General features: G+C 46.0%; 1 protein-coding gene and 1 non-coding gene across 12 annotated transcripts in view; one reads left to right on the top strand and one right to left on the bottom strand.

Moving 5' to 3' along the window:
- The first annotated feature begins 458 nt into the window (after positions 1-458).
- On the top strand, positions 459-532 carry TRNAI-GAU (transfer RNA isoleucine (anticodon GAU)). Its single transcript has one exon. It is a non-coding gene; the product is annotated as a tRNA-Ile (tRNA).
- Positions 533-13,128: 12,596 nt separating this feature from the next.
- The window catches only part of LOC149345167 (polypeptide N-acetylgalactosaminyltransferase 11-like), a 78,678-nt gene continuing 65,913 nt past the window's right edge, over positions 13,129-25,893 (bottom strand). For 10 of the 11 annotated variants that reach the window (XM_089546479.1, XM_089546477.1, XM_089546473.1 and 7 more), the window contains one exon: positions 13,129-23,820. In XM_089546479.1, coding sequence (XP_089402605.1) covers positions 23,677-23,820 — 144 coding nt within the window. In that variant the 3' untranslated portion in view covers positions 13,129-23,676. The remainder of the gene's footprint in view (positions 23,821-25,893) is intronic. The other variant, XR_016283255.1, reaches the window with a different exon arrangement.

Below are 25,893 nucleotides of genomic sequence, written 5' to 3'. Positions count from 1 at the left end.
AAAGCTGTATAGCTTTCCTTTGTGGCCGTGTGGCTGCGCTCGGGTGGACGTCAATGAGTAATTACTCCCTTATTACAAATCTACTCCACCTTGGGGGATTCCCCTAAATATTTGGTCAACACTGTTCCCACTTCGAGTTATAGATCAATTCGCTCTCGCCCTACCATAAGCTTGCCGTCCCGGTTAGCTCAATTGGTAGAGCGACTGCTCCGGTCTAGCGGTGGTCCCGGGTTCGAACCCCGGACCAGGACGAATTTTTCTTTACCTACGAAGTTTCTGTGAAAGCTGTATAGCTTTCCTTTGTGGCCGTATGGCTGCGCTCGGGTGGACGTCAATGAGTAATTACTCCCTTATTACAAATCTACTCCACCTTGGGGGATTCCCCTAAATATTTGGTCAACACTGTTCCCACTTCCAGTTATAGATCAATTCGCTCTCGCCCTGCCATAAGCTTGCCGTCCCGGTTAGCTCAATTGGTAGAGCGACTGCTCCGATGTAGCGGTGGTCCCGGGTTCGAACCCCGGACCAGGACGAATTTCTCTTTAACTACGAAGTTTCTGTGAAAGCTGTATAGCTTTCCTTTGTGGCCGTATGGCTGCGCTCGGGGTGACGTCAATGAGTAATTACTCCCTTATTACAAATCTACTCCACCTTGGGGGATTCCACTAAATATTTGGTCAACACTGTTCCCACTTCGAGTTATAGATCAATTCGCTCTCGCCCTACCATAAGCTTGCCGTCCCGGTTAGCTCAATTGGTAGAGCGACTGCTCCGGTGTAGCGGTGGTCCCGGGTTCGAACCCCGGACCAGGACGAATTTTTCTTTAACTACGAAGTTTCTGTGAAAGCTGTATAGCTTTCCTTTGTGGCCGTATGGCTGCGCTCGGGTGGACGTCAATGAGTAATTACTCCCTTATTACAAATCTACTCCACCTTGGGGGATTCCCCTAAATATTTGGTCAACACTGTTCCCACTTCGAGTTATAGATCAATTCGCTCTCGCCCTACCATAAGCTTGCCGTCCCGGTTAGCTCAATTGGTAGAGCGACTGTTCCGGTGTAGCAGTGGTCCCGGGTTCGAACCCCGGACCAGGACGAATTTTTCTGTGAAAGCTGTATAGCTTTCCTTTGTGGCCGTATGGCTGCGCTCGGGTGGACGTCAATGAGTAATTACTCCCTTATTACAAATCTACTCTACCTTGGGGGATTCCCCTAAATATTTGGTCAACACTGTTCCCACTTCGAGTTATAGATCAATTCGCTCTCGCCCTACCATAAGCTTGCCGTCCCGGTTAGCTCAATTGGTAGAGCGACTGCTCCGGTGTAGCGTTGGTCCCGGGTACGAACCCCGGACCAGGACGAATTTTTCTTTAACTACGAAGTTTCTGTGAAAGCTGTATAGCTTTCCTTTGTGGCCGTATGGCTGCGCTCGGGTGGACGTCAATGAGTAATTACTCCCTTATTACAAATCTACTCCACCTTGGAGGATTCCCCTAAATATTTGGTTTACACAGACGACATAGACTTCTTTTCCTCTGCAACGACATTCATGCCCTATATCGTTCTCTCCAGGCTTACCTCAATGCACTCGAGGTTTGGCTTGATAACAAAAATTTTGTATTGAATGTGGACAAAAGTAGTGGCTCGACAATATACCACAGGTGGAATTCTTCAGGTATATATCCAGGCGTTATTTATGATTATAGTGTTACGAGGTGGCAAGCCAAGGAAAAGGGCGACATGATGATAGACCATAATATGGTTTGATGGCTGTGGGCCTGGCGCGAGCGCTCCGTCCCGCGCCACTTCCCTCTTCTTCTTCGTAACAATAGTATGGATTGGCGGCCCCACATCGAGACTAACTTTGAGAAAGGTGAGCGTGCACTTGGTAGGCTACTACGAATAAGTAATTGGAAATTTCGCATGTACCGGGACACGCTTCTACTTCTTTACAAAGCCTAGGTAAGACCTATTGTCGAACTGGGCGGCATACTGTTTTCTGGCTCCCTTAAATACGTGCTTCATCTGTTGCTGCTGTTAGAAATGCGCGCACTGCGCCTCTGCCTAGGTCTCCCTGAACCAGTTGCCACCGCAGTCCTATACCTGGAGGTTCAAATTCCCGACCTTAACTCCGTTTCCGCCTTTTAACTGTCATAGGATTTTCTTACGGGCATTTGAGTCAGCTCTTGGTGTGGCTACACCTATTTTTGTCTCCCACCCGGAACTCTTTCTCACTCATCATTGGCCAAGGTTCCGCCTCCCTTAAGTTTTACTCACAACATTTTATGGAACATTGGTTTAGATCTCAGTTTTGTGCGTAGAGAAGTTTATGCGACGTCCCCTGTGAGTATTGCTTTTGATTATATGTTCCCCCCTAATGCGAAGCATCTGCCTGCCAGGGCACTAACTGGTCTTCTCTCTCATCATCTTGGTAATTTCCCACATCACACTGTGATTGCTACAAATACGTCCGGGGCCGGCCACAAGGCAGCGGTTTGTGTTTTTTCAGTCTCTCTCTTGGAGCTTTTCAATTTGAGTCCCGGATTACAGGCCCATATTTCTAGCGAAGTTTATGGCTCCTGGGTTGGCTGCTTTAAAAATCCTCTCCAATGTTTCCCAGGTGATATTTTCCTCACATTGCCTCTCTGTTTTGTTGGCGCTGGAGATAACAAGGTACGTCCTTTCGAGCCGTTCACTAAAGTTTTTCATTCCTGAATGGGAGAAAGAGGTGCGCTTCGTTTGGATCCCAAGTCACTGCGGCATTTTTTAACACGATACAGTGGGCTTCTTGGCAAAATTAGCTCTCAATGGACCTGTCACCTGTAGCGTCCCTAATCTCATTCTTTTCGGAATGTCTCGTTTTCAGCGTTATGAGCATATAACCGCCACATGCAACGATCCCTTGCTCTATACCGCTGACTACAAAGATCTCATGTGCCTATGGAAGGTTCGTGCGTGTACATCCCTGCACTGTCAGGTAGCGATGACTATGATGTGGTGCAGGATCCCCCGCTTAAATCTTTACTTATGCAGATGCGGGTTCAGACCCTCAAACCTTTGTGCGTCTTGTGAAGCAGTAGAAACATTGGAGCATTTCCTACTCTCTTGCCTGAGGTTTGCGCATCAGAGACGGACGCATCTAGAAATTCTCATTACCCGGTCGGTACACACTTTGTCGGTCCCGCTTCTTCTCTCCTTCGGTGCTACCGGCAGAGGTTTTGCACTGCATCAGGTTTGTGAATACGTGAATACCTCCACAATTACATGATAGCTACCGGCAAATTCCCTTGCTAATGGTATCCAAAATTTCGGCCTTTTAAAAAAGATCTTTCAGGAGTTTTCGTGAATTAAATTCTCTAATCGTGTGACCTGTTTATTTTTCTTTATTGTTTTTAATAATAATATTATTATTAGTTCACCATAATTTATGTCATTTCTTACCCAAAGCTAAACCATTAACTTGTCACCAATTTACCCTCTTCTTTTGGCTCTTCTCACTGCACTCTGGCCTATCCGCCATCGTGGGTATATGCCATATCATTAAGGCAGCAACAACAACAAAAAACGAAGGCTCCACGGCGGTATGACGACGGGTCTCTACCTCACGTATTTCCTTCGTTCGAAGACATGCACCGTCAGCGGTTCTACGAGGTGGTGGACACGACACAATCGTTGCTAAACGACAGGTATCCACCAGATATGTGGCAGCACAGGGCAGAGATTGAGCAGTTTATGAAAGCAAATGTTGACTGCACGTTGGGAATACTACGGGCAAGATCTTGAGCCTGAACCGCTCAACCTTCACCGTAGTAGGGCCACAGATATTGCAAGTCAGCGCAATGCACCCTTGAAGACATTTCGGGACGTTGTTAGGCTTTCTGGCAATAACAGTGAGCAGCTGCGAGATCTTTTGTCCGAGGTGGCTAAGCTTGTCAAAACTGCTTTGTCTATTGCATTGCATCATGCTTATCTCTGAGATCGTTTTCGTACCTCCGTCGCGTCAAAACATACCTCGAGGTCACCAATGGGACAAGCTTGATAAAATCACATGCCATTTCTCCATAGGTACAAAGCGCTCACCCGCAAAACAAAACTCAGTTACGTCGCGAACGACTTTATTCTGAGGTCTACTGTGCGAAGAAACACATTATGGATAGTTCCGTACCCTTTGTATAATGTGAAGACCGTGCATTTCATTATAGTAAAATACGCCAGCTTTTTTTAAACTGCCACTGTCCATGAGCTCGAATTAGCCCCTCCCATTAAATCGGCCCTCAATTTCCTGCGTTGCCGCTTCGCTGTTACAACTTCTGTGCCTTGACTCCTATTTCTGTCTCCGTTTATGTTTTCGAAAGATGCATGAATTGTTCATATTCCTACTTTAAACTTTAAATTTTTAGCTTCTGAGAATTTGTGTATTGTCCTTTGTTTCACAGGCACGGAGTTTAAAATATGTTTATATTGAAACTGTAATGTCATCTAATGTTGTGTCTGTGCAAAGTGCTTTTTGTGTATCCGGAATAAACCGGTGTTTTTAGAAGGCTGGATTTGTCACTCGTCGGGCGAGACCATGGCTCTCCCCAACAAACACAAAACCTCCTCAAAATCTCCCAAAAATGACTCATCGGGACATCTGGAATCTCCCCAGGAGGTGCTCATTTTTCCCGAACACATCTAAAAAACGTCCCCACAACTAGCAATGTCCAAAAAGTTGTGCGTCATATGGAAACCCCCAAAAGGTTAATGCTCGATTTCTCGGCTCTGGTTCAATAAAATTACTCCTCCTTTTTCATGCAGCCTGCAGGCATCCAAGCGCACATATGTGCCAAATTTCAGGTGCATACTTACGTTACAGGTGGTGTAATCCACCTTTCCACCCGTCTGAATGGCTCGGCCGTTCTGCACTTATCCGTTTACGTGAAATGTCCTAGCATTTTGCACACAAAGGAAATATGAACTCAAAAAGTCACCCGATTTGGCCCATATAAGAGCAAATAGCAGCGCCATACAGAAGTAATTTCAGTTTACTAGCTGTGCTCTTAGCACGAATTGCATCCTGTCGTCCATGCCGGCGACCGCACCATACACCACCACAATCAAAATGCATTCATGTTTCAGTCAAAGAAAAACAATACAGACCGAATTGAAAGTCCGTGCCGAACAAAACTTACGTTCAACGGCGCAAATTTGAATGAATACAAACAGCAGACGCAAACTTAGGCACCTTTCAATACACAATGGGTACATAACACTACGGCGCCATGCATATAATGATGGCCACTTTTTTCTCCAGCCCTGAGAAATCTGCAATATGAAGCAAGTAAAACAGAATACAGGCTGAAAGTTGATGCACCTTAAACGAGCATTCTAAGGGCTACAAAAGCAGATATGCACACGCAAAAGCAAACGTATGTAAAGAGCAACTTGGGTGACAAAAGAAAAGACGAAATGGGCGTACGCTGCAGACACGCAATTTCAGGTCACGGATTTTCTTCAAGTTGAAACCCCCCTCACGCTTAGAGACTCGGAGCAAGCTTCAGCGACGTGTTATCAAAACAGAAAAAAAAATATTAGTTCTAAAGGCGAAAATAAAAAAGTGCGAAAAGGGCCTGCAGTACGCTTAAATAAATAAATTAATTAAATAATTAATTAAAATAAACCAACATACCTTGACAACGTTGCCTACGGAAACCCAGGGATGAAATACAAGGCTGCAACAGCTGAAACCATAAATTAAATGCAGGCTTCTGTGCTGCGCCTTCTCACAGCACAGCGAGCGCTCAAACATACGCGTTACACCCTCGTAACGATCCTGGAAGTTTTATTTTCTTGTCACTAAGTGTGGGGATAAGACTGCTTGGAGCCAGGCGGGAAGGTGAACGTGCTCAGGTAGAACGTGCGGTGGCGCGCTGCATCCATGGTGCGGCAGACCGCGCATGCGGCACAGTCCAGCTTGGGAGTCGAGATCAAGGCACGATTAATCCAGTGGGAGAGAGTCAATATAACCACGCGAACACTGCACAAACTATACATAGCTTGCACCGACGTCACATCCGGTGGCCGTCGGCTGCTAGTCGACCATGCTGCCGAACCACCGCCAGACCGCCTCTAGCTTACCGCTGCCCATGTTAGCTCGCATCGTGTTGGTTCTCGTCCATCCGTAGATTCAGTATGGTTTTGTGTCCCACCCTTGGCTGCTCCGACCGTAGCGACAGGTCGAGGTGAAACAAGAAGCCGATTAACTCGAACTTCATCTGCATTCGTCAGATAATCGGAGGCATGCAAGTGCGGGCGCTCCATGACTCAGTACGAATCTGCGCGAGCTGCGGCTGGCTCGCATTAAGCGCGACGATTTGGACCCCGATAACTCAAATTTACTTGTGTGCGGAGCGCACTTTGTGACAGGTAAGAGGCTTGTGTCATCAACTAAATCTTTGCGAAAACGTGGGAAGCAATGGTTATACCCTGAAGTGAATGTTGCTGTTGGCCCTATCCGATTTGTCTAACACAAACCCAGACTGGGTCCCGCGTCGCTGCATCCTAGCTACAGCACTAGGCAAGCCGGTTCGGATCGCCGCGACCGCAGCGAGCAATGACGGCAGAGAAAGCGGTATACGCCGAGGCCGAGCTTTTCGTCTCGTAGGCGCATCGCAGACAGGCTTCTCACCTACCTACTGTATAAATCGTTGTGTGCTTCCATTGATTAGAAGGCTTTCATTTCTTCCAATTACACAAAGCTGGAAAGAGTACACGATATCCCCCTGGGTCACTTCAGGGAACACATCAACGCCCATCGCCGCGTCGACTCCCGGTCGCAGCGTGTACGGACCTATATCGTCGCAAATTTTCACTTTTTGTGCGGAGCGTACGCGCGCCGATCGAATAAGTTCAGAGCAGTAGCCTGCACTGAATGGTTCATTCATCTGTGGAGTAGGCATCGCGCCCGAAAGATGAGAAAATAATCCAAAGCGTCCGAGGAGTGGCCAGGCATCGCAGGACGGACGGGCGGAGACGGCCGAATGGTTCGGCAGCATGGCCGCAAGCGCTTGATGGGGGGCGGAAGTGACGTCACGTGCAACCTATATACCGCTGCGGCAGGATGGCTGCGCGGTGGCGAAGTAGGTAGAGCAGGCTAATCCATAGGCACTCGCAGAAAGAGAGTGGTGGGGATCCGAAGGTCCTTCCCGCCTCAGACCGTAGTAGACGGCCACGCTGCCACCACCAACGTGCTGCAGTCGTCGGAGGCGCTGAGGAACGCAGGGTACGTGTCGTCACTTCCGCCTCCATCAAACGCTTGCGGCCATGCTGCCGAACCATTCGGCCGTCCCCGCCCGTCTGCCCTGCGATGCCGGACCACTCCTCGGACACTTTGGATTATTTTCTTATCCTTAGAGTGCGATGCCTACTCCAGAGACGAATGAACCATTCAGTGCAGGCTACTGGTGTGAATTTATTCGATCGGCGCGTGTACGCTACGCAGACAAAGTGAAAATTTGCGACGATACAGATCCGTACACGCTGCGACCGGGAGTCGACGCGACGATGGGCGTTGATGTGTTCCTCGAAGTGGCCCACGGGGGATATCGTGTACTCCTTCCAGCTTTGTGAAGTTGGAAGAAATGAAAGCCTTCGAATCAATGGGGCCACACAATGATTTCTACAGCAGGTGGGTGTGAAGCCTGTCTGCGATGCGCAAGCAACGAGACGAAAAGCTCGGCCTCGGCACGCCGCTTTCTCTGCAGTCATTGCTCGCTGCGGTCGTGGCGATCCGAAAAGGCTTGCCTAGTGCTGTAGCTAGGATGCAGCGACACGGGACCCAGTCTGGGTTTGTGTTTTCAGACAAATTGGATGGCGTTAATCAAAACAGCAACATTCAAGAGTGTAGCCATTGCTTCCCACGTTTTCGTTGAAAGGGGGTTTCTGCACAAATGGTACAAGGCGTGGTGTTGACAGCGGGCGACACAAAACGGCGAGCAGAACGGCGGGCAGCGCAGAAGACGGCCAGTCCAACCCAAGCGATCTCGTGCAGAGCGGCGGCACTTCGTCTTTCAGCGACGCTTCGTCGTCGTCGGCGCTCCGGCAGCGATCGGCCTAGGCGGCGTCAGGCGCGGCCGTCGTGGTTCGCTACATCGTAAACATTAAGTTGACGACACAAGCCTCTTACCTGTCACAAAGTGCACTCCGCACACAATTAAATTTGGGTTGTCGGGGTCCAAATCATCGCGCTTAATGCGAGCTAGCCACAGCTCGCGCAGATTCGTACTGTGTCATGGAGCGCTCGCACTTGCATGCCTACGATTATCTTACGAATGCAGATGAAGTTCGTGTTAAACGGCTTCTTCTTTCGCCTGGAGCTGCCGCTACGGTCGTAGCAGCCAAGGGTGGCACACAAAGCCATACCGAATCTACGGATGGACGAGAACCGACACGTTGCGAGCTAACATAGGCAGCGGAAAGCTAGAGGCGGTCTGGCAGTGGTTCGGCAGCATGGCCGACTCGCTACCGACGGCCACCGGATGTGACGTCGGTGCAAGCTATGTATTGCCACGAACTCCGCTGCCGCGAACGCCGCCTCGAACAGCGGCATCAGTAGGGCCGTGGAGCTGCGTTAAGGACTTGCGATGCACCGCCGCGGCATCAGTTCCAAAAGGAATGGTGTGGGCACGCCGAGGTGCGCGGGAAAACTTCCGTGAATCCGTAGCTACGAAGTCCACGACAGCCCAGTTGGCGCAGTGACGAGAGCAAGAACTGCCGCGCGCTGGGGCTTGTGCTCGAACGTCTCGGGCAGCGCGAATAAGCGCGCGCAAAATGGCGTCCGTCCAGCGAGGAAGCCGGGCGAGCGACGGGAGGCCATTACTGCACTTCTGCTAGACAGCGGCGCAGCGAGGAGTGCCGAGAGTCGGAGACGCCTGGAGGGACCACCACATAATGTTGAAGTCGGGCGCAAGCTTGGAAAACGCTAGAAGACGTGAAAGCTGGTGACCGCCGCTGCCGGCGGCGCGATGAAAATGGAGACCGCCGCCGCCTGCCTGCAGCATGGAGCCGACGGCCCACGTGCGAGAAACGCATGCGCCGAGAGAGATGCGGGGTTTGCCGTTTCCTTCGGCTGGTCGAATGAAACTGGCGTTTCATCTCTCAGAACGGCGAGTGCAAGAGGAAAACCTTCTCTCCCCGCAGCTTGTGGCGCGAGGGAGAGAGAAAAGAGCGAGCTGTCAATTTTTATTTCTTGCTGAAAACCATTGGTCCCGAAAACGTTATACCCAGTTAACTTTCTGGGACCAAGATGCATTAATTCTTTTTTGTTGCTGCTTAAAACTCTCGAAAGAACGTTTCTAGACCTTTAGTGGGAGCACCGCCTTTTTTCTTGTGTTTCTATGTCTTGCCTCTATGGTCTGGAAACGTTTGATAAATGCTGTACTGGGACAGGGACATTCCATCCTTTTTTTGGAGTTTCTGAGGAGGTTTTGTGTTTGTTGGGTCGGACCTATGCTTTAGAAGGCGGGGTCTTTTAGTATAGCTCCTCCACTGTGTGCATCTTGTACATCGTCTGAAGATACCATATATGCCACACGTAATACATATGCCGGGCAAAAGCGATCACGATATCTCGCATTTCACGCTCGATTGAGGGCATGCACCGTAGTCAAAACGCTCCAAGACCACTAGCGGCTATAACAAAGCTCATTTTGTAGCCCTTAATTGTAGATATTTCCTCATCAGGTTATCTCAAGCGCTTCATACAAAAAACTAGTATATGCACGGAAATAAAGTGTCTTAACTACTTCATCGTATTAACCTAGCTCTTCGTCGTGTGTACTCGAATAGCCATAACGAATATTTAAAACGATTTTCTCACAAAAAGAAAATACTTTTTCGAACTGCTAAGTATTCATTAAAACTTGGTCATTGGACAGCATATACAAGACAGCTACTTCAGCATATTAACGAGCACTGAAGTCTACTAAATCCATTTTCTTTAAAGTAACCCTCCTGAACGTTATGAAGAGTAATCCAAAACGTTTCTGGAACATAATAAAACCTGTAAACACTACTAAAGTGTCATTATTGCAACCACCGGCGAACGTGCTCCCACCACCTCTGTGCCATTGTACTAAATGATACTTTCGTTAATCCATTTCCCTCTTCATCCAACGTCCTGAAATGCAACTGCGTGACTTTTTCCTGATGGATCTACTTGCAAGGCATCATTGCTTCCAGCTGGAAGTATTTCCTGTTTGATTTACAGCTGTTAATATTTCCTGCTTGATTTTCAGCAGAAATTATTTCCAGCTTCATTTCCAAACTGAAATATTTACTGTCTTATATCAAGCTGGAAATACTTCTGCTTGATTTCCAGCTTGATTACCAAATATAATTATTTCAAGCCTAATTTCCAGCTGCAAATATTTCCTGCTTCATTTCGAGCTGGATGTATTTCCAGACTGATTTCCAGCTGAAAATAATTTAAGCTGGAATCAGGCAGAAAATATTTCCAGCTAGAGATCAGTCTGGAAATATTTTCATTTCATTTCATTTCATTTATTTGTCCCTTAAAGGCCCGAAGGCATTACATAAGGGCATTACATTTTCTGCCTGATTTCCAGCTTAAATTATTTTCTTATTGATTTCCAGCAGGAAGTATTTCCAGCTGGAATTGTTTCCACCTTAATTTTCAGCTAGCATTTCCAGCCAGAAATATTTCCTGCTTCATTTCCGCATGGAAATATTTCATGCCTGATTTCCAGCTGGAAACATTTCCTGTTTGATTTTCAGGTGGAATTATTTCCAGCTTGATTTTCATTTGAAAATATTTTCTCTCTTATTTCAAGCTCGAAATACTTCCTGCTTGATTTCCAGCTAAAATATTTGCTGCTTGATTTCCAGTGGGAAGTATTTCCAGCTGGAATTATTTCCACCTTAATATCCAGCTGGAATTATTTCGAGCCTGATTTCCTGCTGGTAATATTTCCTTCCTCATTTTCAGCTGGAATTATTTCCAGCCTGCTTTCCAGCTGAAAAATATTTCCAGCCTGATTTCCGCCTCGAATTATCTTCAGCTTGATTTCCAGCTTGAAATATTTATTGCATGATTTCCAGCTGGAAATATTTTCTGCTTGATTTCCAGCTGTAAATATTTCCTGCCTGATTTCCAGCTGGAATTATTTCCAGCTTGATTTCCAACTGAAAATATTTACTGTCTCATTGCAAGCTGGAAATACTTCCTGCTTGATTTCCAGCTACAATATTTCCTGTGTAAAGAGGAAGACGCTTAGCCGACGGAGCAACAGAACCGATGCGCGGGGCGAGGCGAGAAGACGACGATCGGCAGCTGAGGCAGCAGAACCGACGCGCGGCGCGTGGTGGGAGCATCAACTGTTCTGCGACCGGACCTGTCCTTGCCAAACCTTACACCTGCTTTATTTCCAGTGGGAAGTATTTCCAGCTTGACTTCTAGCTGGAATTATTTCCACCTTAATTTCCAGCTGGAATTCCAGCCTGATTTCTAGCTGGAAATATTTCCTGCTTCATTCTCAGCTGTAAATATTTCATGCCCGATTTCGAATGGAAATATTTCCTGCTTGATTTTCAGCCTGATTTTTAACTGAAAATATTTACTGTCTTATTTCAAGCTGGAAATACTTCCTGCCTGTTTTTCAGCTAGAAATATTTCCTGCATGATTTCCAGCTAGTATTTCCTGCTTGATTTCGAGCTGGAAATAACTCCAGCCTGATTTCCAGCTGGAATTATTTTCAGCTTGATTTCCAGCTGGAATTATTTTCAGCTTGAATTCCAGCTGGGAAGATTTACTGCTTGATGTCCACCTGGAATTATCTTCAGCTTGATTTCCACCTTGAAATATTTCCAGCCTGATTATCAGCTGGAAGTATTTTCAGTTTGATATCCAGCATAATTTCCAGCTGGGAAGATTTCCTGCTTGATGTCCACCTGGAATTATCTTCAGCTTTTTTCAGCTGGAAATATTTCCTGCTTGATTTCTAGCTGGAAGTATTTCCTGCTCGATTTTTAGCTGGAGGTATTTCCAGTTGAAAATCAAGCTGCATTTCCAGCTGGAATTACTTCCAGCTTGATTTCCTGTTGAAATTATCTCCAGCTTACTTTCCAGCTGGAAATTTTTTTGCTTGATTTCCAGCTGGAAATATTTCCAGCTGGAAATAATTCCTGCTCGATTTATAGCTGGAAGTACTTCCAGCTTAATTTCCAGCAGGACATTTCCAGCTGAAAAATCATGCAGCTGTTTCCAGCTGGAAATGTATCCTGCTCGATTTTTAGCTGGAAGTATTTCCAGCTTAGTTTCTAGCTGGAATGATTTCCAGCTGAAAATATTTCCAGGTTGATTTCCAGCTGGAAATCTTTCAGGAAAGCAGGAAATAAAGCTGGAAATATTTCCAGCTAGAAATCAAGCAGGAAATATTTCCAGCTGGAAATCAAGCTGGAGATAATTCCAGCTGGAAACATTTCTAGCTGAAAATCAAGTTGGAATTAATTCCAGCTAAAAATCAGGCAAGAAATATTTCCAGCTGGAAATGAAGCTGCAAATAATTCCAGCTGGAAATCAAGCTGCAAATATTTCCCTCTGGAAATCAAGCTGGAATTCCAGCTGCAATTCAAGCAGCAAATTTTTCCAGCTGGAAATCAACCTGGAGATAATTGTAGCTGAAAATAATTCCAGCTGGAAATCAGGCAATTAATATTTCCAGTTGGAAATTAAGCTGGAGACAATTCCAGCTGGAAATCAAGCTGGAGATAATTCTAGCTGGAAAGTAAGGAAGAAATATTTCCAGCTGGAAATCAAGCTGGAAATAATTCCAGCTAGAAATCAAGCAGGAAATTTTTCTAGCTGGAAATCAAGCTGAAGATAATTCAAGCTGGAAATTAGGCAGGAAATGTTTCCAGCTGGAAATCAAGCTGGAGATAATTCTAGCTGGGAATCAAGTAGGAAATGTTTCCAGCTGGAAATACTTCCAGCTCGATATCAAGCTAGAAATAGTACCAATTGGAAATTCAGCTGGAAGTAATTTCATCTGAATTTTCAGTTGGAAATCAAGCTGGAATGAATTCCAAAACAAATGTCCAAAAAGAATAAAATCACATTAACTTCCGCATGGGATAAGCAGTCCTCCAAATTTTTTATTGCATAAACTACTACGTACATACAAAAGTGTATCACAATTAAGTGAAAAGAATGGCTCGTCTTCCGAGTCTCTACGTGATCACGATCACTATGAGCAGGCTCATGCCAATGAGCTCCAAATGTCTGCTGGAAGGCTACCAGACATGGCACTGAAGCAAGAAAACAAAATCAATCTGGCCTGCTCGACACAGATATGGTCACAAATGACGTTAACCGCCAAGTAGAATCTGTAGAACTCGTCCCCTGTCTTCTGTGCACAGGTGCCAAACGGCAGTTGGCAGCACTACCTGAGGGTGTTAGCACTTCACAGTAAGGTCCTTATGACACAATGTTTCACATGGCCTCAATTGTGCCTCTTATGAACGTGCATGCTCTGCCAGACATATATTGCACTTGCTTTTACAAGATACCAGCGAGAACTAAGACAGGACACTAAAAAACCACAGCAGAAGTTCACAGTTTTGACAAACACTGCTTGCACAGCAGGTGTAAATCTGAGACACGTATATATTAAAGACCGCGTAAAAATCATGTATACAGTGTGCATAATGACTGCTTTGATAACCTACTCGTGCTACACAATCTGTGAAAGCACCTGCTTAAAGGGGTACAGAGACATCATTTAATTGCAGTATTTTCTTCTCTGTAATGATTTATAGAATACATAGCTCACCACGTGGTATTCCCCTATGACCACTAAACAATTTATAACTGAATTTCTTCTTGGTGCCATTTTGGTTTTGGCTCCATCAAACGAACAATGGCTGTGACATGTAAGGAGTCTTTAGGTCACGTGAGGAACGTGAGTTTTTGTTCACTGCAATGCTTAAGCCAGTATGCTTCAAGAGCTGGGACATATGACATATCAGCGACTATATTTTTTTTAAAATTTCTTACTTTCCCAACACTTCTTTCACGTCATAGCCATTGTTTGGTTGATAAAACCAAAACAGCTTCAAGAAGAAATTCAATTACAAACTATTTATCGGCCATAGGGAAGCATCAAGAAGGAATTCAAATACAAATTATTTCGTAGGGGAGTACCACATGGTGAAGCACGTATTCTATGAATAATTATAGAAAAGAAAACATGCGACTAAAATGAGGTGTCTATAGCTCTTTAAGCGATTCCTTTTGTTTTTCATACTAAAGCAAACGACAGGGGCACTTACATACATGATTCCTCCGACCAATGACAGGTATAATTTGGCACCAAGCCAAGTCGCTCCCTATTATTTGCTTTTCACATCTTCTTTCATGCTGATATACACCATGCAGCAACCAATCCTGGCTGACTCCCCATTGTGTCAACTTCAAATTCTCTGTACTGCGAGTTCAATGAAGACCTCCATGCAGGAAAGGCTGGTGCCAAGTTGTCAAAGCATCATATCTACAGAAAAGGCACGCTGTCAACAAAGAGCTTAGTTTGCAAGCTGCATTCCAAGGCTCAGTGAAGCACACACTGAGCCATTCGCGAGATTCAGTTAAAAACATGTGGAATGAGGAAAAACTGCAGCTTTCATAACGAAATGACAAAGCAATAAACACAGCATTACACAAATCAACGAAAACGCCCTCATCCAACTGACTGACAAGTTAAAAACAGCCGTGGCTGGCTCCGCTGCTCCTTTGTGTCCTTTCTTGCCTACCCAGACAAACTATATTATCGGTACCAGCGAATAGCAAGGAGGAAATTGTTAAAAATTCATAAGGACAGTGAAGGAACACTGAATGATTAAATCCATCAGGATATTTGAATACTTCGCCATTTGGAGCCACTTCTGCAGCAACTTGGAACCTTCACGGGAAGGCATGGGGAAGCTGCCTTGAAGGGATGAGCACTTGATGGGAGAAAGCTCTTTCTCGAGGTACGTCTTCTTGTGAGCAAGCGTCATTTTGATTCTTATGCCGCCAGCTGCTTATGCTTCTATGTTGTACGACGTCTACCATGCTGATACACTGCATTCTGTATGGCCAGATTGCAGTGACATCACGCATTGCAGCAATGCTACGCGCCTCGGGAACGCAGCAAGCTGAGAGATCCGAATACACCCCACACACTCTAGCAGAGAAGAAGCAAAATGATAATGAATAAACAATGCTATCTTCACCATTGTAAACAGCCATCGCCAAATCTGTTACACAGTAAGAACTGCCCCCTTTTTGTTTTTTTTTTCTTGCTAACCTCAAGCGTGCCATGCAGATGGTTTGCAAGTACCACTGCGTGAAATTGCCGTGGATTGTGATTGCTGTAAAGTTCCATTTCCTGCACGACATGCAAAACAGCTTGTCATCAGCTGACTTTCTTAATGCGTTCGCACTAAACCCCCGTGTCGAAGAAAATCGGTCCATGCATCTGAAGCACAGGTAACAAGGAGGAGAGAGTGAAATACCGCTCTCAGCTTTCAAAGGCAGAGGTTGAGGGAAAGTGGGAAGACAAAGAGTATACAAGCGACAGGCAGCAACGTCGAAAGAGGGAAATCAACTTCTCCTTTTTATGGGAACGAGAGAGGGTGGGAAGCGAAGGGCAGGGAGTGTAGTGAGAGTATGGCATGTCATAGAGTGATTGACTGTCTAGATCACGCCACCCACTCGCACGAAACCAGCTAGAGGCAGTGGCTGCTCCTTTCGAGGGGGGGGGGGGGGACATATGCTAACGCACACTCAGCCACACCAGTCACATTGATCATCTATAGTTTCTAGATTGAGTCTTTGCAAATAGCAGCCATCTGTTCTCAAACTGTTCTCCTTAACTGAGTATGTCCTAACATAAGTCTGCAGTATGTGAAAATACAGTATGTAGCAAAGAAGTCAGGCCGACACTATTGAGGCAGATGAAGACAAGCATTGCTTGTTCTGTCCAAACAAGTTAGCCATCGCTTCGGTTTCCAATAACCATCATCGACCATAATCTCCTTCTTACACTCCAACACTCCAGAGGCAAGGTTTACGGCCGATGGCGATTGTTGAAAACTGGATTGATAGCCAACTTGTTTGGCCAGAACAAGCTCACAGTCTCCCATGCAAGCAATGCTTGCCTTCATCGTATGCCTCAATGTTGTCGGCCTCACTTCTTCGCTAAAGGTAGTTCATTTGGAGCACAATCTTCTTGGGCCCAGTGCCTTCAAGGCAAGAGATAGGCGTGGGCTTGTAAGCCCTTCATTCAATACCTATGTGGCAATGCATACACCTGAAAGATTTCTCACAATGCTAATCAACAGAAATGAAACGGAAACCAAAGAGCAGGCATTATGTGGTGTGAAGTGAGGAGAAGAGAGCCAGCTCACAGATGGCTCATGTGGATACACCTAGCTCACCATATCTTCGTGCCAACACTTCTTGGAGACGGGGCAGCCTTTCGTCAGAGGTGCCTATTATAGGTGGAAAAGCACTCTCCCCACATCATTTCTAGCTGGAGTGACGCTTCCACTTCTGGAATCTCCTCCAGCTGGAAGAGAGCTCAGTGGAAATGGAAATTTTCCAGTTGGAACTTTTCTTGTTTCCGGCTGGGCACAATTTATAGCTCTATAATTCAGCAAGAAGTGGCAGTTCCTAGATGGAAACAAACAACATTCCAGCTGGGATGGAGCGGTTTCCAGCTGGAAGGACACAATTTCTGGCACCATAATCAAGCTGCAAATGATAACTTTTTTCACCTGGGCGAGCTTGTCGCCACAAAATGAATAAAACATCCGAAACTTATTCTCAAGGACCCCTGCACACAGCAAAGAAGGAACACTTGGCAGAGTGAGTTGGACTTGTAGTAATTATGAAGGGTTTGTACGGGTTATGTACAGTAGTAATTATGCATGGGTTTGTAGTAAGTATGTACCGCTTATGAGGTTTATAGTGCTTCTATCCTTCACAACTCTTGGTCAGACGTATAGGGGAATCCCCCAAATTGTATTAGATTTGTAATAAGGGAGTAATTATCCATTGGCATCCACCCAAGTGGAGCCATGTGGCAACAAAGGAAAGCTATATGACTTCTACAGAAACCCTGTAGTTAAGGAGAAATTCATCCTAGTCCGGGGATGAATTTTCAAAATGATCCATTAACCGTGTCCTGAGCAGACTGCAGGCACCCTATCACCACAAATTTCCCAACCTAATCTGCCCACCTGACGCACTGATGCCCCCTGATATGCTTGCATTCTATTGGAATCCAGTCCATTCACCTTAAAGGTGCACTGAAGAGGAATCTGAACTCGTATTCTTACCACCGGAACTCGATCTACACGTTCCGAGCATCCTTCGAAACTTCAAAGTTGCCCTGTGCAGCTGATTTCTCTAATTTAAATCCGACTAAACTTCCCGGCTCCCGCCTTTTCATTCTGAATTCAACACAGCCAGTGGGAGAAGTCAACCAACCTTTCACCCAGACCCGTGGCGGCTTGCCGCTCTGCTATTGGCAAAGTCATACGTAGTGATTGGCGAAAGCAAAGAGTCCACGCGTATTTTTACTTCCATGGGCCTGATTTGCAGCTATGTAGTCTGTGCCTAGATCTATTTATTCACGGAAACCTAAAAAAAAAAAATAAAAGCTAAAGCAAAGCCGGCCATGCGGCTGCCTGAAAGGCACTCCATACGTTGGTCGACTCCTTGCACCGTCTGCGGGGAATTAAAAAAAAATGGCAGGAGCAGGACGTTAACCAGATTTAAATTACGGAAATCAGCCGCACAGCGCAATAATTCAAAGTTTCTAAGAATGCTGGGAACGTGTAGATTGAGTTCCCGCGGCAGAAAGATGAGTTCACATTCCTCTTCAGTGCACCTTTAATGACCATCGGTTATCTTGCCTTCACATTATGTGACCCACTTCTTGATTTTGACCATGATGCCATTAACTTACATTTTTTTTTTTCCTGACCCACTCTGCCCTCTTGCTGTCTCTTAAAGTTAGACCCATCATTTTCGTTTGCACAGCTTGTTGCATTGTCCACAATTTCACCTCAGGCCATTTCGGTATCCTCCCAGTGTCTGCCACTAAATGCCTTCAATAGAATTCATTAAAAACCATGACAGTACCACAAGTACGAACTGAACTATGGATGCGCGTGAAGATGCGTCTTAAGCAAACAGAAAACACATGAATGTGACACCAAAGCAACACGTAATTTCTAACAATGCACTAGCGTATTTGTCACGTGGTCAGCTAGGCAGATAGAAAGGCCACACGACACCTTGTTCCATCTGCAGCAGTGTACATGAGAAAACTTCACAACAAGACTGAGAAGCAAATTCTTGCTCCAACGTGAGCATCCAAAGTGTAAACCTCTCAGACACTATGGTGGTGTACAACAATAGTAGCAAACTATTCCTGAAGAACCAGCATTTTTCCTTTGTGAACAATTCAGGTTCAACTCGTAATAAACCTGTGCCACAGAGTTTCTTACTATTACCTAGAGGGAAAGCTGGCAACCCGTCTATGGGAGTTTGCGTGGAGGCCCCTCGAGACCACTTCAGCCACCATGGGCGCTCAAGGCATCATGGGGTGGTGAGCTACCGACTGCAAAACTACAACTTTTGGCCAAAAAATAATGCAAAAATAAAGCTGTTCAATAACTACGAATGTCCTAACATTCAATATCCTGTCTGTAAATTGCAACAAATGAGCAGAGAAGCCTTTAAGTGCAAAGTTTGCCCAAAATAAGAGATGGCTAGCTTTCCTATTGGCCAAGTAATGAACACTACAAAAACTAATATTTCGTGATTAACAGGCGCATTTTTAAAAGTAAATATGTTTTCAAAAAAAAAATTTGTTGCTTAAACACTATAAGAGGTTTTTAATGGCATTTCATAAAAGTAAAACCTTTTATTGGCGTCGTGTGTCATCGCGTTTTCACTACTATGGCTTTTGCACACTGCGTTCGCGCGAAAGTCGTCTGTGCACACACGAACAGCGTTTTCGGAATGAAACGTCTTAGTAAAGCCACTCCGTGCTCCCCAAAAATTACGACTGTCTCGCAACAAGTAGCTCACCGCCCCATGATGCTCTGAGCGTCCATGGTGGCTGAAGTGCAGCGCCGCCAGCTTTCCCTCTAGGTAATAGTAAGAAACTATAACCTGTGCCTCAGAGAAGAAAAATTGTAGGGGACACTTGATCTCCGCCTTAAGTGTACGATGTGATAGTGTTAATGGGTTAATGCCCATACATGCGGAATTGGTCATTGTCGACTTCACATTCACAGATCCCTGGGAGTCCTCACACCACTCCTGGCACAGTGGTGCAGCGGTTAAGCGGTGCGCCATTATCCTGCGATGGCAGGTGCTCCCATCGGTGAGGGACTGTGCGACCCAGGTTGCTCTTGCCGAGCAACCTGTCGCGACCAATCATTAACTCAACTGCCACCTGCCTAGCAACCTAGGTTTCCTCTCTGGGGATTTTTCGCGGATGTTTCGCTCACAGTCAACGATGCCAACAATGGATGCCAATGGCGATGCCGGCTTCTGACATGGGCTCCTGAACGCTACTGCATCAATATGGCATGAATCCCGTACATCCAATTCTTATTCCGATCGAGAGTAAAGTGAGCACACGTAGTTACCAGCACCAGAGTTCAAGCAAAACTGTCTGCTGCTGATAGCAGAAGCGATAAGCCACCAACTGAACCCGTGCCGACACCGATCTTTCATTCCTTTCTCTCTCTCCCTTGCCCCTCTGGCTATATAATATCCCTTGATCCGAGAATAAAGCGTTATTCTCCGGCCTGGCTACGCTGTCTGATGCATCGACCGGGAGCGGCTTGTCCACCGACAACGCCGTCTCAACACTGTCAAACTTGATTTTTAATGCAGTTCTACCAGAAGACTATGGAACTTGTGTTCCAATAAAGACACTAGCCCACAGACTCAATCAAGTTTGTTCACCGAGATTAATATGCAGCCATGCAACGTTTCAGTGAATTATCAGCCGAAGCTGGCACTTCAAGGAAGAGAAACTTTTCTGCTGAAAATGATGCCGTCACACCTGAAGATAGAGGCTGGTCTAAAGCCCAATGGGAGCTGCTCCAATTTTTGCCCCTCGTTTATCCCTACTTGTTCATGTAGTCTTATGTTGACGCTACTTTACTGTGCCAGACTGGTACGCAACTCTTCTGATACTCTTCTTTTTTGTGCCTTGCTTGTGTCGTTGCTGTTTCTCTGTTTATCGTATTGCCCATTGCCCAGCCTCCCTATGTAGTACCCTTCTACGAGGGTCTTTAGGGTCAACTGTGAATAAATGAATGAATAAATAAATAAATAAATACATATATAGATTGCTTAAACCAGCTTTGAGTGGAACTGCTGCCGCATCAATCTTCCTCCATTAGGGGAGAGTCGGGCAAAACATGACATAAATTTTCAAACTGTCGTCATTAGTATTTTTTTACCCTCACAGATAAAAAAAAATACAGCTCAAAATTGCTTGCCCTCGGCCATCCATCATACTCACCAAATATGAAAAGGCCAGCGGAATAGGAACGCAGAAAAATTTAAAACCTCAAAATGTCGCATTTCGCCCCAGCCCTTGGGGAAAAATGAGACACTGCACAGGGCACAATGAGACGCTCCTCCAAAGTCAACACATTACTCACCCTTACATTGAATGCACATAGAGTCAGCTCCACGGACATCTAGACCATCTCTGCTAGCCTATTCGAAACAAAGACACTGTACTTAGACCAAACCCAGCACTGTTTTGGTACATGACGCTCTGCAGTCTACGCAGTTCTACCGCCGGGATCTGTGTATAGCCAGGTTACGCAATGTTTTTGAATTTCCGGCCTTCGTCCCAACTTTTCTCCATTTCAGTGTCATGACCGTTGCTCTTTTGCTCAGCTGCATCGAATGTGCATGCGAGTTGGTTCAATTCCTAGCAGGTGAACATGAGGTTTTGAATATGACTGTAATCCAGACCAAACGAAGCTTGCTCTATTGTCAGAATGCGTTTTAAAGAGAGCTGTTCATGCCCGCCAGACAAAGCACGATGCTGAGGTTTGCAAGAATTTTTATGCAATGCCTGCCCTTCATATTATCTGATCTTCTATCCTGCTATGTGGTGGCCGCCTCCGGGAGCACAAAAATGATTGATGGCAGTTTGCATCTCTCCAGAGCTTTCTTCATGTTTTCTGTGCACTGGTTGGCATTCATTGTATTCTTTTTGTATGCTCAGACCAGCCTAGAGAGCCGTAAAACATTGGTGAAGCTTTAGAGCAAAGCGATAAGACGATTACATTTACTTCAGTCCCTCCAGAACACCACAATGTCATGTTTTGTCCCACATGTAACCTGCTAATAAAATAATTCTCTCCTGACTATCTGAGAAGCAAATATTCTTAAACTTTGCATAACATAAGCCCAACAACCGAATGTGATAACTAAACACTCAGGTTACTCTATGACGCCAGGTTTACGGGGCTGCATGGCTTTCAAAAATGTGGCCTGCATAATTTAGTGGATTTAAAACCACTTTCTCGTTCACCAAGGCTCACTTCGAAATTTTCTTTCTTTGATTAGAAGCCAAGCTGGTCAGCCTTGAACTCAATTATAGCAAACATGTGGCGGGTCGTAGTATATAAATACCAAGTCAAAACGAAAACTCATTTACAAAACTGGCAGCGGTTTAATGTAATTAAACCGGGTAGACCTGCGAAAGCAGGTGTTTATTCTTCAATTGGAGGGGGCATTTAAACTCCGCCTTAAGGGTGTGGCATGATATCTTTAGTGGGTTAATGCCCATGTATGCTGAGCTGGTGATTCCTACTTAAGATTCATAGATGGCAGCGAGTCCTGATATACCACTAGGAGTGCAGTGGTGCAGCGGTTAAGCGATGCACCATTTTCTATCCCAGCCACCCGTCGGGATTTTGCGACCCATGTTGCTCTTCCTGAGCAAACTCTCGCGCAGATGGCACGACGCTCGTCCGAACTTACCCGAGCTTACCCGAGTAATACCCTTGTCACACAGGTGCACTGCACCACGGTTACCTCAACCGCGGTTTTCACCAACTGTGATGACTCGGGTAAGCTCAGGGAGTAACTCGGGTCGCTACGCAACAGCACAAGATTGTACATATGTACAGTGAATGTATGTACGGTGACAAGATTGGGCGGTGTTGGTGAACATATTGGTGTGCGTGTCTTCTTTCTTCATCCCGTGTAAGCGCGCTGTTTTACGGGGAGATCATGTACCAACTGGCCCGGCAACTATCCTTAATGTAGAACATATAAGTGCTTTCACACTAAAAGCTAGGGAGCACCAAGTTACAAGATGTTACGTTTTGCCCCAATTGCTTCTAGTATTGCAAACGACTTCCGCAGTGACTCTCCTCCATAAATGTGAGAGCCACTGTGACACACTCAAAGATCCCCCACTTAAGCTCATTCACATTTCTGAACACTATGAAGTGCCAATAACCAACGGTAAGTCCATATTAGTATTCAATAATTTGGCATCCACTCGAATTTCAAAACAGCCAAGTCGACAAATCTGGCATCATCACCTCAGCCATAGCACGCTGATATTTCGCTACAATGCAGCATGTGCACACTGAAAAATAATGAGAATACTTCAACATAAATGCCAATCACGCACAGAGTATATAGCAGAATAAAAATTACGACACGAACGAAAGACAGGAAGTGACTACGAATGAGTTATCACAAACACTGGAAAGCCAGGTTTAGTCCAAAGAGCGTCTGATTCAGACTGAGTCATAGGGAATGAAGAGAGCCATGGGCAGTGCCCTTCTTGTCATCCGCAAGGGTGAGCACCAAACGCTCAGAGGAATCCGCTTGTGGGGACTCCCGTTCTGGAACCAACGACTCCTCAAGGTGTTGGACAACGACTCTCTTCCCCCATACTTTGTTGTACGAAACAATGGCATGATCTCTCAGGAGCACAAGAGATTCCTCCCTCATTGGAATGGCCACATCGTTTCGCAGGGCTAGTGAATCTCTTTGCAACACGAATACTGGATGTAGAGAGAGAGAAATGCATTATTCTGTAAAGTGTGAAGCTTGAAGACACCACACACATTTAGTGGCACGCAGCCTTGGAGGCAAGCAACATTTTCTGTACGACGATGGGAACGATGACGCTACCACTGGAGACAAGACTCAGACACCTGCATGATTAGATTCACCACAGTGGCAGTGACCACACGTCGCTGCTGGATGTGCAACGCTGAGCATTACTCAGTAATATTATCGCCACTTGTCTTGTGGCGTGCAACTTGTGCCTACATCTACCTTCTGGTTGTGCCCACAGTGCCATTCATCTTGGAAGGCACGATGTCACCTTTCACCGGGAAACAGTATTGCTTTGCCTTTGAGACTTCACAACAGTTCCAACGCAGTAAATCAGCCCTTAAAAGCTGACGACGCTAAAGCAGAAAGAACTACCCCGCCCTAACATGAGATTCACACCTCAGGGTAGATGACCTGGGCATAAAGCCACACACATGGCCCCTTTGACTTGGGGACGCCGGGAGAACGATGGGTGCACACACTGAGCGGCAATGCGGCCAGCGGGGGGGGGGGTCAGTGTGACCCGATCAGACGGAAGTCCCAGTGGCGGACCACCTTGGGGTTGTCGCACATTTCCAGCGTGACGTGCTCCCCAGGCCGGGCTCTCTTGGCTCCCAGGCACAGGCCAGCAGCCAGGTTGTAGAGGGCGGTGCTCTTCTGCAAATGCGCACGTCACAACAGTCACAGCCACCAGGTCTCACTTCCCAACCCCCCTCTCACACACACAACTCAGACAAAGACAGGCTGATAGGATACAAGGATATAGTTCAGCATAATAGACTAAACCAGAAGCTATACCCAGAAGCTGATGGCAAGCACAGCAAAACGGAGGAAGCAATTTGGAGGCGGTTACAGATGGGCCCGAATGCACACATTTTAAGCAAAAGATGCCCGGGGTAATGCAACCGTAAATGCAAACTTTGCAAGGCACAGGCAAGCATGATCCACATGATATGGACATGCACACACTTAGGAAACAGTTCAGGGACCATTGGAAATGAAGAAACATGTGAGGCTCTGATGCTCATCAGCTCAGGACCAGAGAAGCAAAAAGAAGTCATCAATCCCAAGGGATCGTAGCCAACTCCCAGTCTAGCAGGTTAAAAGCTCCTTGAATTTGATTGAAGAAATAAAGCTTCTACTCTCTCTCTTAGCTTGGCAAGATACTCTCTCCATGTCAGCTAGAACATCATAAACTCACATTTGTTCCTCTTATATTAAGCAACAGCACTTACTAGGTTGCCGTCATGCAGTTTCCGATTTCTCCGTAACGAAATTCCCTGATTGGTAGGGAGAGGTCACATGACTTCATCACAACCTGGCCACCGGACTGTGAGCAACCTCGCCCACTGTGACTGGTGGCAAGTAGTGCTCCAAAATTCAGAAGTGGGCCCACGCCCGAAAATTTTGAAGAACCCCCCTGAAACTTTGGAAGCAAGCCCACCCTATAAAACAGATTAAGGTGGACTAGCGAAGATTAGTGAGTAGTTTAATGTGGATTAGTGGTCAGATTAGTAAAATCCCATAACATAATCGAATGGAAGGCTCATGAACATTCTTGAACCTTTCCTTGTCTTCTACGTGAAGAAATACTATACATTTTTGCTGAAAGCCACGTCCTCCCTTAAGTAAGTACACAGGCAGCAGAAACTGTAACAGGAGTAGGAGCACAAAATTCTGGCCGCCATACTCTTTGATTGAAAATACGCAGCTGATCACGGAACCCAGAGCAAAGTTTCTGAGACCATCCCAGGGTTCTTGATCATGAAGCACCTCCTGTGGACAGGCTTGAGTTTCGACTGCTGTGAGCCTCACAGCCAACACGACACTGAAACAGGCTGAGAAGCACACGTGCCATAACAGCAGCAGCAGCAGTTGTGCATGAATTGAGTGCCAATATTAAACTGCATTAATGCAAGGAGCTGCACGCTCACAGAAACTGCAGCTGTGGCCGACAGCAAATCCCAGACCGCTGCCCATGAGATTGTACCGTGGAAAGGTGAAAAAGCTTGGTGCTTTCTTGACCATATTATTATTAACGAAGAAAACACGATAGCATTTTGAAGTTGGCCCACCCTCCAATGTTCCAAAGGGCTCCCAAATCTCGGAAGTAGGCCCACCCTAGAAAATGGATTAACATGGATTAAAGGGTACTGAGGTGGAAGAGTTGGTTCAGTTAGTATAATCCCATATGATAATCCAAATGAAGTACTTGAATTACTCTAGTCCTCAGATTTTCAAATTTGGCAGTGCTGATGATGTCACGACTCTCTCGACCAATCAGGGAATTTCGTTACGGAGAAACCCGCTGGTTTTCGCAAGACAACTTACATGCTATGCATTAGAAACATCACATCTCTGCCTATTAGATACTATGCTGTTGTCAACTGTAAGCACGTTTCAGGCCCTGAGAAACTTGACCCTCACTGCGGACAAAAGCTGTTTGTAATTCTGTCTTGTATCCAGCATTCAGCGCACCAGATTAAAGGCGTTGTTCTTGGAGAAGCTTTGAGCCCTTGCATCTGCAGAAGAACGCATTCACACTTCGTAGATTATTGCTTCAACATTTGCATGAAAGTTTTCAACCACCTCGCCATCGTGACGACTAGATGTGAGTGCCTATGCCAGCACCACCTCCAACTTGTACATCTTACTATACTCCCTTTCATACACAGCAGGCAACGCTGCCTAAGCTAGGCCACCTGTTCGCGCAAGGTAAGTCCGCGCCCG

This window comes from Amblyomma mixtum, chromosome 5 (assembly GCF_055824585.1).
Source record: "Amblyomma mixtum isolate Tamu chromosome 5, ASM5582458v1, whole genome shotgun sequence".
NCBI lineage: Eukaryota > Metazoa > Arthropoda > Arachnida > Ixodida > Ixodidae > Amblyomma > Amblyomma mixtum.
The sequence above is the reverse complement of the archived record's forward strand: the minus strand, read 5'-3'. Positions and strand labels throughout refer to the sequence as shown.